The sequence below is a fragment of the Lucilia cuprina genome, chromosome 4, assembly GCF_022045245.1.
Source record: "Lucilia cuprina isolate Lc7/37 chromosome 4, ASM2204524v1, whole genome shotgun sequence".
NCBI lineage: Eukaryota > Metazoa > Arthropoda > Insecta > Diptera > Calliphoridae > Lucilia > Lucilia cuprina.
Window position 1 is genome coordinate 64604159 of NC_060952.1, and position 14707 is coordinate 64618865.

The 14707-nt window shown below is 29.5% G+C and overlaps 1 protein-coding gene across 5 annotated transcripts in view; it reads left to right on the forward strand.

The window, feature by feature from the left end:
• The window catches only part of LOC111683220 (xaa-Pro aminopeptidase ApepP), a 388046-nt gene that overhangs the window by 191640 nt on the left and 181699 nt on the right, over positions 1–14707 (forward strand). For 3 of the 5 annotated variants that reach the window (XM_046949780.1, XM_046949783.1, XM_046949779.1), the window contains one exon: positions 9992–10114. The exons of the other annotated variants lie outside the window; for them this stretch is intronic. In XM_046949780.1, the coding sequence (XP_046805736.1) occupies positions 9992–10075 (84 nt within the window). In that variant the 3' untranslated portion in view covers positions 10076–10114. Of the gene's footprint in view, positions 1–9991; positions 10115–14707 lie in introns of those variants that run through there. 5 annotated transcript variants of the gene reach the window in all.

Consider the following 14707-nt stretch of genomic DNA (forward strand, 5'->3'; position numbering starts at 1 on the left):
CATAAGCCGTATATTCAGAATTCTTCATTAAGCGAAGCCGGTGTTGGACTTACCATAGAGATAAAAATCCTTGCGAACGGCCGTATTCCGTCTATTTAAATTGTTTTTGAAATCAAATATCTATTTCATTTGATTAGATAAAGAAAAAAAAATAACCTTAAATAAAATTAAACTTTGGAGCCCCGCCCACACGAAAGTAGGTGTGGCCGACAAAAAATGTATATCTTTTATCGTCTAGAGATGCTCTAAATTGTATTTTTTTTGACAAATGTCACTAAAACCGATTTGTTCCATATTCTGTTTATAGATAAATAATTTCATCATTCTAAATATTCCTATTTTTGGTCATAGCTCATATATAAAGTGATCAATATCGTTTCGAAAATCATCTAAATATAAATCATGAAAAATGTAGATATTGGAGTAAAATCCGAAAGGAATTTGCCCGATTTTTCTTGTCATCAGCAGGATCGGCCCATATTAGGTTATTGCACCCATAAAAGATCGATATCTGAAAAGCACTTAATATAAATTTTTCTGGATCAAATCAAATTTAGTTCTATATATAATGATAATTCTAAAATTATTCATTGCGAAAAAAATAAATATTATTGGGATTTTATAGTTTATCCTAATAGTTTAGAAAAATCTAGTTTTTACCATATATGTATTTCTCGACCCTATAAAGTATATATGTACATACAGTGTCTCTCATAAGTATTCGAATTTAGGTATTCTATGGAAAGAAACCAAATTTAATAATATTTTTTGTGTGCAAAATAAATAAATACATTTGTTATATTATCGGGACAGTCCTTAGGTTTCATATCACAATTTTTATAACTTGATAAATTTACATTTACTTAAATTAATTAAGCTTTTTTTAAAGGAAGTCCATAAAATTACCTCACAAAAGTATTCGAATTTTTCCTGTATTTCACATTTCATCATATTATACGAATCATGAAATTAGAATTAAATGTTTTTTTTTTTGCTTAAAATTGTTTAAGGGGTTACTATCAACCGAAGGGATATATTTTTGGCCCATTTGGGACACAATTTTGGAGCGATTGTACCAACGTTATAAGTAAAATCATTATCGAAATGCGTGTGGAGTAATCGTAAATACAAAAAAATGCAGAAAATTTTGTGCTAAGAAAAATATAAAGAAAATAATTTAAATTAATCAATTATAATTGGAGTATTTCTGTGAAAATGTGTTAAGAAAGACTGTTTTATTGTTATTTGTGAACATTAATAATATCAAATAAAAAAAAATAATAAAAACCTGTGATCGGTAGCACTGTCTGATATACATATGTACATATATGTTTCTTCGTTGCTTGGACATACTACTTATCTCTTATAATATCCGTTTAAAAAATTTAATGACAAATTTAACAAGCGTTGAAGATTTCATTGAGTTTTGTTCATAAATAAAGATTTTGTCATATATTTCATATTTGTTTAATTACTAAAACTATGATTTATATCAAAATTTTAATAGGGTCACAGATAGCTACAACAATTTAGTCCATATGTATCCCTTAATATCGTTTTTTAGTTAGATATGGAACTTCTCGACCCTTTACAACAAATTTCAAGCCAATATCTCAATTACATTCAAAAATATGTTCATTTAAACCTGTATCCTTTAATTTAATATTTTTCATATTTTGGTATTAAATATGAGAGAACATGTTTAAATCTTATATTTACCTATTTTCTATTTGTTTGCTAATCCTTATAATTGAAAGGTCCTATTATGCTTAAATTTTCAGAAATTTATAACTATTTTTTACCTAAATTTTTTTCGACAGATCATATACAGGTAATGATAATTTCTATTCATTCACTAATAAGAAATATCAATGACTGAATTACAGGTTATAGTAATATAGTCCTAAATTTAATAGGTAGACAGTTCGTAATTTTTGACTTTGGAATACCTGTATCGGAAATGACAAGAATTGGTATATAAGTAAACTTCTCAGATTTTAAGTACTATATTTAATAAATCTACAATGAAGATTACATTAACGTACGAAGAGTTGTGTTCCGTTTTATGGAGTGTATCTTCAAAAGGGCTAAAAAGAATTGAAGACATTTCAAATTATATAAAAACTACATATAGTAGAAAAGTAGACAAAACAGGCATATCAAAAATTGAAAACTTTTTAAAACTTTTTGATGTAAAAAGTAAGTCTGTGGATGGAAATCAAAAGAAATTTCGATTAAAATTTTGTAGTTGGATGGAAACTACTACGGAAATCTCAACTTACAACACATCAGCAGGAGCGCCTTGCAAGTCATACGAAGACTTATGTTCAAGGTAAAAAAACACAAAAACTTTTTTCAATCTCAAATGAGGAAATTGCTGATACATTTAACGAAATGCTGAAAAAGGAAAACCAACCTATGGGTGCCGTACATATTGCAACTATTCTTCCTAATGCATCACCAAAACGACTTAAGCGAATTGTGGAAAGTATACCAACTCCAACATCACAATCAAATTTTACTGTAGAGGAAGCAATAGCGGTTATGTTGGAACTGGGTCTCAGTCGAAATATGTACCAAATATTAAGGAAAGCTCTGCATGAAAAAGGACACAATATATTACCATCATACAAGGCGATCCAGGAAAAAAAAAACAAACTATCCTACCATCACCTACTGCTGTTAATGATGTGGAAGCTTGTATTGATATATCATCTTTGCTCGAAAACACAGCATCAAGAATTGTGTCAGACTTTTCAGAAGACCAACTAAGGAAAATTCATAACTGTGATGTTGTCTTAATGAGTAAGTGGGGATGTGACGGTTCATCAGCACTTCCAGAATACAAACAAGCTTGTGGAAGTCGGACATTAGCTGACTACAAAAGTGTATTTATGTCATCATTAGTGACATTACGAATTCTTTCATATTCTCTTAATCCATCATCGTCAAGCATCGGAAATTCATTTGAAGATATATGGATCAATACAACTCCGGGTTCAAAAAATTTTTGTAGACCCATTGGATTTCAATATAAAAAGGAGTCAAAGAAAACAACAAAAGATTTAGTGGAATATTTAAAAGATGAAATAAATGAACTGGAGCCCATTTGCATTAAAATAAAGGAATTCTCTATTAACGTATCATATCAGCTATGCTTAACAATGATTGATGGAAAGGTCAGCAATGCCATAACAGAAACTTCTTCCTTCTGGAGATGCTCAATATGTAATGAGAAAAAGTCGCAATTCTCAAATATAAACAAAAGCAGAAGTATTAGTGAAGAAGTCCTGTCTTTCGGAATTTCACCACTTCATGCCAGAATACGATTTTTGGATTACTTTTTACACATAGCATACGACCTCAAATATAGAAGTGTGCCAGAGAATCTTACTAAATCAACAAAAAATAATGAAGAATTGAAAGAACTGAGAGCTGCGGAAAAAAGCAAAATCCAAGAAGAATTTAAAGTTCAGATGGGATTAAACATCGACAAACCACTTCCAAGTTGCGGTAGTACAAATGACGGTAATACGGCGAGAAGGTTTTTTTCGTGATTTTGAGGAGTTGCTTCGAAGAGTTAACACTATTTTAATGGCACTGAATAGTAAACATAAAATTAATGGAAATCGATTTGGGGAATATACATCTAAAATTTCTAAATTACTTGTTTCTCTGTATCCAGAAAACTGAAAGCTTTCAAAGGGAACTAACACCAACAGTACACAAAGTATTGTGTCATGGTCAAATATTAATTGAATCGAATATTCTTCCACTTGGAGAGTTAACAGAAGAAGCCCAGGAAGCGAGGAATCGAGATTTTAAGCATGTTCAACTATTCAGCTCACGAAAATGCTCCAGGCAATCACAGAATGAAGATATTTTTAATAGTTTACTTCTATCTTCTGACCCTGTTCTTTCAACTATGCGAAAAAGATGGATTTGTTATGAAACTCTATCATCTCAAAACAAGGAACATTTAAAGGACTTATATTACCTTCTGGATATGTATACCGATATGACAGATTATTTTATAGAAAATAAGTAGTGTTAGGAATTAACTGTGAGTGGCTCATAATAAAATTATATTTTTTTATATACAATGTTATAGTCTTTAAAAAAATAATTAACTAAATAATTTTTAAAATTTGTCCAAATATTTTATTCAACACCAAATGTATGTTCTGTCAAACTTAATACTAAAATATGAAAAAGATGAAATTAAAGGACACAGGTTTAAATGAACATATTTTTGAATTTAATTGAAATATTGGCTTGAAATTTTTTGTAAAGGGCCGAGAATTTCCATATCTAACTAAAAAAAATTATTAAGGGATAAAAACGGACTAAATTGTTGTAGCTATCTGCGACCCTATTAAAATTTTAATATAAATCATAGTTTTAGAAATGAAACAAATATGTAATATTTAGGACTATATTACTATAACCTGTAATTCAGTCATTGATATTTCATTACCTGTATATTTTGACCTAAATGATCATAAACGAAACAGAACGAAATGATTTGTCTAAAAAAATTTGGCAAAAAATAGTTATAAATTTCTGAAAATTTATGCATAATAGGACCTTTCAATTATAAGGATAAGCAAACAAATAGAAAATAGGTAAATATAAGATTTAAATATGTTCTGTCATATTTAATACTCAAAGTATGAAAAATATGAAATTAAAGGATACAGGTTTAAATGAACATATTTTTGAATGTAATTGAGATATTGGCTTGAAAATTTTTGTAAAGGATCGAGAATTTCCATATCTAACTAAAGAAATATATTAAGGGATAAATATGGACTAAATTGTTGTAGCTATCTGCGACCCTATTAAAATTTTGATATAAATCATAGTTTTAGATATTTAACAAATATGTAATATATGACAAAATCTTTATTTATAAACAAAACTCAATGAAATGTTCAACGCTTGTTAAAATTTGTCATTTCAAATAAGAAAATGAAAAAAATTGAAAAGGTCAAAGGGCATCCCGCAATTCCCAAAAATAGGAATGAAAATCCCAAAAATGGGATTTTTTACATTTTTGCCCATAGGGTCCACATTTCTTTCAAGGCTAGGAAAATACTTTTGGAGTAAAAAAACATATTGAGGTTTCCAAAACTGCTTTCAGTTTTCTGATCCCAGCTTTGGGATTTTATAACATGTCGCCCAAAGTTGAAGTTTTGATAAAAAATAGGTCATATTCGGAAGGACGCGGTGGCAACATTTTCAAAAATAGGACATATTTTTTACGCCAAAGCGTTCTGTATAAAGATACCTTTTAGAAAACTATACAATTTTTATATGTTCTTAAAGAAATTTTTATTTTATTAATAAAAGAGTTAAGACACATTTTTGGCAAAAAAAAACGGCAAAAATCTAAAATTTTTTGAATTTTTAAATTAAAAAACGTATATTTTTGGATCTGTAAGTGATCCAAAAATATACGTTTTTGTTCTAACTAACAAGAAAAAATTGAGTCCATTTGGTCCAAAATTGCGCCCGGTATTCAAAAAAAGGCGGACTAAGGTATGGTAAATTTTGTATCACTAAATTTGTAAATGCCTATAACTCTGATAATATAAGAGATAAGTAGTATGTCCATTGTTCAAAATCTCGTCGAGCGCTTTCAGAAAATATAAAAATCTTTGTATTTGGATGAAAAACAAAAAAATGGCACGAGTTTAAAAATTTTACATGTCGTAAGTACCCTACTATGAGCCGCCACAACGCCGTCCCTGGGGCATCTGCGGGGTTCATCTTCAAAACTTAAACTCGAATACGCCAAATTTTATACCGATCGGATCAGCCGTTTAGAAATGCCAGATTTATTTCCAAATTATTTCGATTCTGCCCCACTGTGCAGCAGACATAAAACAACATAACATATAATGGTTATTTACAATAACATAACATGCTATGGTTGTTATATGTTGCATCAATATAACATATAATGGTTATTTGTAAATTTAAATGGTTGTTAATAACATAATGTGTTTATTGTTACCATTATTTAGTTATTGAAAAAATTATGTTTCAGTGAATCATATAAAAATTTATAATTGCCATAAAGATTACAGTGATTACAGAAATAAAAATTTTGTTTAAATGTATGTATTATTTATGATCAGAAAATGAACGCATATATGATTATTTTATAGGACTAAGATCTATAATATTCTATGGTTACAATTTCGAATTTTTATCATAAAAAAGTTTTTCAATTTGCAAATAATGGATTATTATTTCGCTACATTTATATTTAAAACTTTTTCATAATTAACAAGTAAAAAAACAGTCAGTGCCAAAAAGTAATCTTTAACTGTTTATTACTTACTCCAGGGCTCCACATGCTTAATTTCATGCTTCTAGAATCTAGATACAATTTTATAGAAAATTTAAAGTTACCAAAAGCACTTTTTGAATATAGGATCCATTCTCTTTTTCTATCACACCTAATTGACTGAAGTTGATGATTCCATAATAAAAATATAACTTTTAATCCGTTATTGAGATTCAAAATAGTCCGAATTTAAATTACTTCAACTTTTTGTAACAAAAAATTTTAATTTTTCAGTTAATCTTCATTTTTCTAAAATTCTAACCTTTGTATGACGTCATTTTAGATATATTCAACATGCCCTGTGACGGTCCTTACGAGTACTAACGAAACCAAACATTTTTATCACAGATTAAAGTTATAAATAAAGAGCTAAACAATTTGTCTATATAATAATGCTATATTGTTCATAAATATGTATACTGTTTTTACAAGAAAAGTTGGTGACGGTTCAAATAAAAAACTTTCGCTTGAAAATCGTCGCATGTAACTTGAAGCGTAAAATGCGGGCAATGCTTTTACTCGAAAACGCGTAGTGTGGACCTATAGCTTTTGGTGAAACTTGCATGATTTAAACATTTGCGTGTTATTGGCGAGCATGGGTTCGTATTTAGAAAAATAGTTCGTCATTAAAATGAGTGCTTATAACCAGTGAACATTTTATGATTCTAATGCAATTTTTATTGGTGCACTAAATTTATTGCATTAATGAAAGTCCCAGCAAAAAATAATTTATGTCATACTTTACAAACTACATATTATTCACTTTTATAAAATAAATATTTCCTTACAAAAGAAACCCAAGTTAAAAGTGAGAAAAGAGATATAGAAATGTCATTACAAAAAACATATTTGAAGTACATTAAGGTTTGGTAAAAAACCAGTGAAATTTATATAAGCATGTCATTAAAAGAATGCGTTTATTTTTGACATTCAAATATCTCGGATTTTTACTGCTTCTTAAACTATGATTAGACGTAGTTCAGAGTTGCCAAAAGGAACAACATCCCTCCAATGGCACGCTAATGTAAAATTCATAGGTTTTTCAATCGAATTTGAAGCACTTAGGGTTACTAGTTGTGATGAAAATACTACATTTTTTGCTGGGGTATTTTTAAAATTTAAATTTTAAATAATTGTTTTTAGCATTATATATGATAACAAAATAAAACATTTATAGCTTATTCGAATTACATTAAAATTCATTCAGAGTAAAAATACCCAATATATTTTAAAATCCGTAATGCATTCAGCCAACTTGGTATTTTCTTCTCTTATAAAGCATGACGTTAAAATTGACTAAATATTACAAATTTCAACAAATATTACTACAAAAATCTAATAAAATTAATGTTATTTGTAATATTTATTGTATGAAATAAACGGTTCTTTTAAATTCTATGAAAATACCAAATTATAGTAAATATTACAATTCCTATAATAGAGTTTCACATTGACGTTCATATCACAACGTCATTGAATCCGTCACTCTTATCGCCCTCTTAACACGCATACACCAAAGGCAAATCGGTTGAGACTGCACTGCATTCTCTAGTTGGTCACATAGAGAAATCACTCGAATTTGGAGAGTACACGTTAGTAGCCTTTCTGGACATATAAGGTGCTTTTAACAATGTAAAACCTGCCACAATTCTATCAGCTCTGCAAAAACTTAATGTAGATGCCTCAACTACAAGGTTTATTGGAGAACTTCTGGAACAACGGATCATCTGTTCCAATATGGGCACAGCAACGATCCACAGAAAGGTGAACAGAGCACACCACAAGGAGGTGTTCTCTCTCCATTACTGTGGAATGTCGCCATTAACTGTTTACTTAAGACACTGGATTCCATTAAATACAAAACTGTTGCCTACGCAGATGACGTTGCTGTAGCAGTATCAGGAATCCACTTGAATACATTATCACAGAGGCTGGAAGTTGCACTCAGAATACTAAGTCGATGGAGTATCGATAGTGGTCTGGGTGTGAATCCAAGCAAAACCGAACTTATACTATTTATTGGAAGTATAAGATTGACTCTTTTACACTGTCTCATCTGAACGGAGTTGAATTACCACTTTCTGATAGCTCTAAATATTTAGGGGTTATTCATGATAGCAAATTATCATGGAAACCCAACATCATAGCAAGGTCTACAAAAGCCATAACGGCAATGTACATTTGCAAAAAGGCGATAGGAGCAAAATGGGGGTTAAAACCCAAGTTAGTGAAAAGGATCTTTGAAGCGGTCATCAGGCCAATTCTGTTCTGTGGAACTACCTTCTGGTGGAAAGCTCTAAATATAAACTCAAATTGTAAAATCCTTGACAAGGTTCTAAGGAAAATGTCGATCCTGATAACTGGATCGCTGGGATCTACTTCGACGAAATCCCAATTCGTGCTACTTAATTGGATCCCGACGGACTTGCTGGCCAGTAAAATAGCACTCACGACGGCATTCAGACTGAATTCAATAAACTTATGGTCGTATAAACCATATGGACATAGTATTACCGATAGGATAGGAAATCTACAGGAAAATATTGATTACTGCGTCCCCACGCCCTACTTCAGTTTCATCATCTCGGTAAATACGGGACTGGAGGAAGATCGCTCTCCACAAAGCCTATCCGTATACACAGATGGCTCAAAACGAGGAGAACGAGTAGGGGGCGGTATTTTCATTCCGGAATTTGGAATCAGGATTACTTTTAGAATAGGTAATGACTGTAATCCAATCCAGGCTGAAATATCGGCCATAAAAAGAACGGCAAACTGGCTCTGGTATCATAAGATATCAAACAGAGATATCCTAATCTTTACCGACAGTCAAGCTGCAATTAAGTCCCTGAATGCCGGACATCCTTAAATAGGATGGCGAGACATTCAAACATCGTACTCGTATGGGTACGAGGACACGGGGACTCTACAGGCAATTGTATCGCTGACGAGCTCGCGAAGGCGGGTACGCAATTGCCCGACTCGGACATAGACCATTTCTGCGGTATTCCGATAAGAGTATGCAAAAGACTTATAGATAACATGTTCAATGAACTCTCACAAGCAAGATAGGAAAATGAGCCAACTTGCACTCAGATAAAGAAGTTATGACCAAAGCTTGATAAAGAGCGCACGGACCATCTTCTACGATACAGCTGAACCCAACTCAGCAAAACTATAGCTGTCATCACTGGACACTGTAAATTTGGTAACCACGCTATGCGACTTGGGTTGCCTTATAATGACTACTGCAGAAGCTGTCAAGATGAGGAAGAAGAGGAATCAATAGAACATCTTATTTGCCACTGTCCGGCACTGCAGGACATCCGGCTTCGGTATCTGGGACATCGATTTCTGGAGGACACCTCAGAGTTATCAGGGATTAAAATAGATAACCTAAACGCCTTTATCAGGCACTGCGGTTGGTTTGACGATACAAACTCAAATAGCACTGATCAGTAGCTTTTTCGAGTTCGAGACTCTTTTCCGTCTAAGTACTTCAACCTCTCTCTGACTATCTTATCTCCGTCTTTCAGTGTCTTTTACTACTATTAATACCCCCTTAATTTCTCTTCACTATCTCTCTTACCATAACTTTCTATGTCCTCTTCCTCTCTTCTTTTAATATATTTACAGGTATCACAAAGGGACCAAAAGGACCCACGTGTGCATCTATTGCAGCCTAAACAACCAACCTACAGTGTACTCTATATGAAATGACAAAAATGCGTTACATTTTGGATTTTGTATGAATATACCCATATAGTAGTATATAGGCGAAACTAATTGTCAAGGACCTAAGTCCCCAGTCAAAGACCTAACTAATGAGAATGTATTAGTAGAAGCACAAAAATAAACACAGTTGTTCAAAAGGTACTAAAAAAATGTATTTTTTGGACGTTATTCTTTGTGTGTTATTAATGAAATTTTATATGGCAGTGAATGAAAATATTAGTTATTTATTTTTTGGAAAGGTATTTTATCTCAAAACATATTGTAAACACGTCTTTTTGTTATTTTTTATGTTGAATTAAAAAAAGTATGTAAAATACTTTTTTAATTTTCAATACTAAAATGTACAGCTTTTCATTTTTCAATTTTAATTAAAATAAAATGTCAAAGAATAAAAAATATTTTTTTTTTGTTTGTAAAATATTAATTATTTTAGGGGTTTTAAATAAATGAAAAGTGTTGAAAAAAAATAATAAACATTATGTTTAAGTGATAAGAAAAACTAATAAGTGGTAATATCTTCGCAATTTTGCGAAGAAAATTTGATGTTTAGTGAGTGCGTTTAGTTCTCACAGGTTTGTTTATTCTCTCAGAGCTCATCTGTGTGAAGAGAATAAATATTTTTCTTTGAAAACCCCTTCAGTTTCGCCTATATGTACTACTATATGAATATACCTATTTTAGAAAAAACTAAAGCATGCAGTTAAAACTAAATAAATAATGAAAGATTTTAAGGAATTTAACAAATAATGGATTATTACGTATGCTGTTTTGCACTTATATGGAGTGCTCTAAATTCAATTAAATGTTAGAAAAAACTAAAGCATGCAGTTAAAACTAAATAAATAATGAAAGATTTTAAGAAATTTAACAAGTAATGGATTGTTACGTATGCTGTTTTGCACTTATTGGAGTGCTCTAAATGCCAATTAAATAAACATAATAAACATAAAGACATTGAAGGAAATCGGCTTATATGTCAGGAAATAACATAGTATCGGATTTTACATATGTTTAGGAGTTACTGTGGATGATTAAACTTTTTTAAAATCTTCATTATTTAACTCATTCACTCAGAAAAAATAACATTCGGAAAACAGGAACTTATCTTCATGTTACACACAGATTTCTCTGTGTGTATCTCAATCAAGAACCTTCAAAATTAAGAGATTGGGGTACGTACAGGGTTTATAAAAAACGACTTTTGAAGAAACTGGTTTGTCAGTTAACCGAAAATTGGCCATTCCTACTAAACCGGTTTGTCGGTTAACCGAGAACAAAAAAATCGGTTAAACCGGTTAACCGAAATGTACGGAAATCTATTAAATATACTTATATTTAGTTGGATGAGAATATTTTGCGAAATATTATGAATTGCTAAATAAGATATTTGCACTTTTTAGTTTAGCTATATTATAAGATATATCATAAGAAAGTAATCTTATACAGATCTGAGCTGCAATTGATTAGTTAGGTACATGGAAGTAGTCAGAGGAGGGAAAAATTTATCTTGCAATACATATATGATACCGAAGTAAATTAATAAAGTAGCATCACTTGAACAGCTGACTATTTTTTTAACTAGATAAATGAAACAAGTTGTCGAAGTTTGTTTTAAATATTGTTAACATTGTTTATGTCGCCATTTTTAAATTGTGTTTTGTTATTTGTTAAAATTTGTGAAAAGTTGAAAAAGTGAATTAAAAGTGGGTTTAAAGTAGTTTAAAAGTAATATTTTTTATTTATGTTTTGTTCACATTGTTGTTAAAGGAAATTTTTGTTAAATTTTATTTTGACACAATCTTGAATTATTCAAAAAACAAAATACATGTGTTTGTTGTAGATGTTGTTGCACAACAAGAGATGTCGATACTTTATTAATTTACTTTGTATGATACTATTTATGTATGCACTAAATATGTGAAAAGTAATAAAAAAAAAATCGTAAAAAAATATTTTCTGCAATCTTATCCGAAATTGGTCTCAAAACTTCCGTTTTATGAGCTTATTGCGGAAAAAATAATTATAATTTTTGTTACAGTATTTCTGGTCCGTAAAAGGACTTAGTGTATAATAACGGGCATATAAACTCCAAAATAATTTAAAAAATTCTAAAATGGACCGAACTATTATTCTGTATAACATAAACTAAGCTATGTATTATTCTGTATAACCTAAAAATTACGACAATTTTGACACATATTTGTATACAAAATTTTTAAAAATGTGATTTGTTGTCACATTTTTTTAGTACACTTTTGTACTCAAATTTAAAATTTTTGCCATGAACGTGAAAATGATTACAGTAACAGCAATCATGTTTAAATAGAATTAAAATAACAATTATATTTTTTGATAACAATATATTGTTACAATGAACATAGTTTATGATAGTAACCATGTGTGTCAAGCTAAAATTGAATTTGTCCATCTAAATAGAAATTTTTTTAGTACACTGCAATAACATGCCAATAATTGTTATGTTATCTTTGTGAAATCATGTTAGCCAACACTGATTGTACATTTATTATACAACTACGTTATGATTTCCCACTTCTATCATCAAACTAGGCTGAATTGTTATTTTTTACTGTTTTGTTTTTAGTATTTATATTTTTATTCTTACATACATATGCATATGCAAATATGTATATGACAAACTAAACCGAAAAAATTTAAGTTTACATAATTAAATTTTAAAAAATGCAATGAATTTATATAATTGTAATATTTTGAAATCATAATAATAAATATGTACAGTGAATCAATTAAATAATTTGCCTATGCAAAATTTTATAAATTTTAAGAAAAAACTTACACAACAATTATTTTTAGCAAAATAAAACAATTTGTTTGTTGTATTTTTTAAAGAATATCTCATATTTAATTTTCTACCATAAAAAGTAAAATCGTATTGTTAATTTTATGGGTCAATAAAGTATTTTGCTTTTTTAGGTTTTTTTGTTTATTTTTTTAATATTGCTGCATTATTTTATATAATTTAATATTTTTATTACTCCTATATATTAGTATAAAACTTTTTAGATATTTTAGTAGTGGAACGACTAAATTTGGACATATCTTAACCGATTTATTATCCTATATACCAATCAGAATTTATCAATATTTGACTTAACATGAAATCTATCGTTTCTTTCATTAAATTTCGAAAATAATAAGTAATTTTGAATTGGATGCATGATATATTAAATAATCAATGGATTTGACCCTAGAAAAAATGTTTTGTGAGGTATAAATCTATATATTATAACAAATATTAATCCGGTTTTTTTGGTCATTTTGTATTGATAAACATTACGGAAACTCCATCTATTTGGGGAGTATTGTGTAAATTTTATTTAAAATTGTATAATATTGTCACTCAAAGTATGGAAACATCACCATATACCACTATATAACTATTAAATGCTAAAATCTTGATTTTCAACCTCATATTTTAAATTCTTTATTTTATGAATAAGATACAGTAGGCGTATTTGGATCTGGATAGTTATTCTTGATTTGGGTTCTAAATATATATAAGTGTATGTATTAGGTGAAAAACATTGCTTTTGTTGACGTTACGGTATGATTTACATTGGTTCCAAGCTACCTAAGGTCTGTTTAGAGGTCTAAATTTAAGCATAGTGTTCCTCCTTGGTTCACGTGGTAGTTCACTACACGCGAACTGTCAAGTAGAATCGAAGAGACTCCGTTTTGACCAAAGTGTTCCTCCTAGTTCGTATATAGATTTTGAAAAAGATAAATCAGGAGTCCAATAGTTTTCCTTGGATACAAGTCGCCACCCTTTGGCAGTTAAAGACTTTGAAAGAGCACTCAGTGCGTTTTTTCTAATAATTCTTTGAATCATTTCATCTACTACTATATTTTAAATTTTATAATGTTATTGATTAAACATTACATAATTATATGTTATTGATTTACACTTGTTCTAGAAATCTAAACTAATTTTTTATATCGAAATTGCCTCATTTTTATCCTTTAAACATTTTAAGGCAAATAACATCACATTTTCACCCAATGAGGATAAAACAATAAATTCCAAAAATAATTAAAAAATAATTTGAAAAACCCAATGAAATTAACCGGAATTCTCAATATGCAAAATACTTTATTGACATGCAAATTCTGATGAAAAATAATAAAATGCAACAACAAATGCACCAAAATTTGTATTTTAATATTTTTTATAATTTTTCCCATTTTACACAATCTCTATTTTTAACTGGAAAATTTCGAATTTTATTTATAAACAAAAAACAAAATTCTCTTAAAAAAATGTAGGCAAAAAACTTAGTTAATTCACTGTATATATGTTGAAAACAATGGATATAAGTAAAAAAATAACTTATGATTTTTAAAATTTAAAACTTTTAAAATGGATCTTTTTTACATGTTTCGTTCTTAAAAACTACGTTAATGAAGTGATCGGAGAAATCTTAAAATATATTCGTACTCATTGGACTATTAGAAAACATAATTGGTGTATGAGAACCCATGTATTTTTTTGGTGTATCACTGTGAAATTATTTACATAAAATAATTGTAAAAAAATCCATGCGTTGATGATGGCAATATCACACATATGATAAAACATTT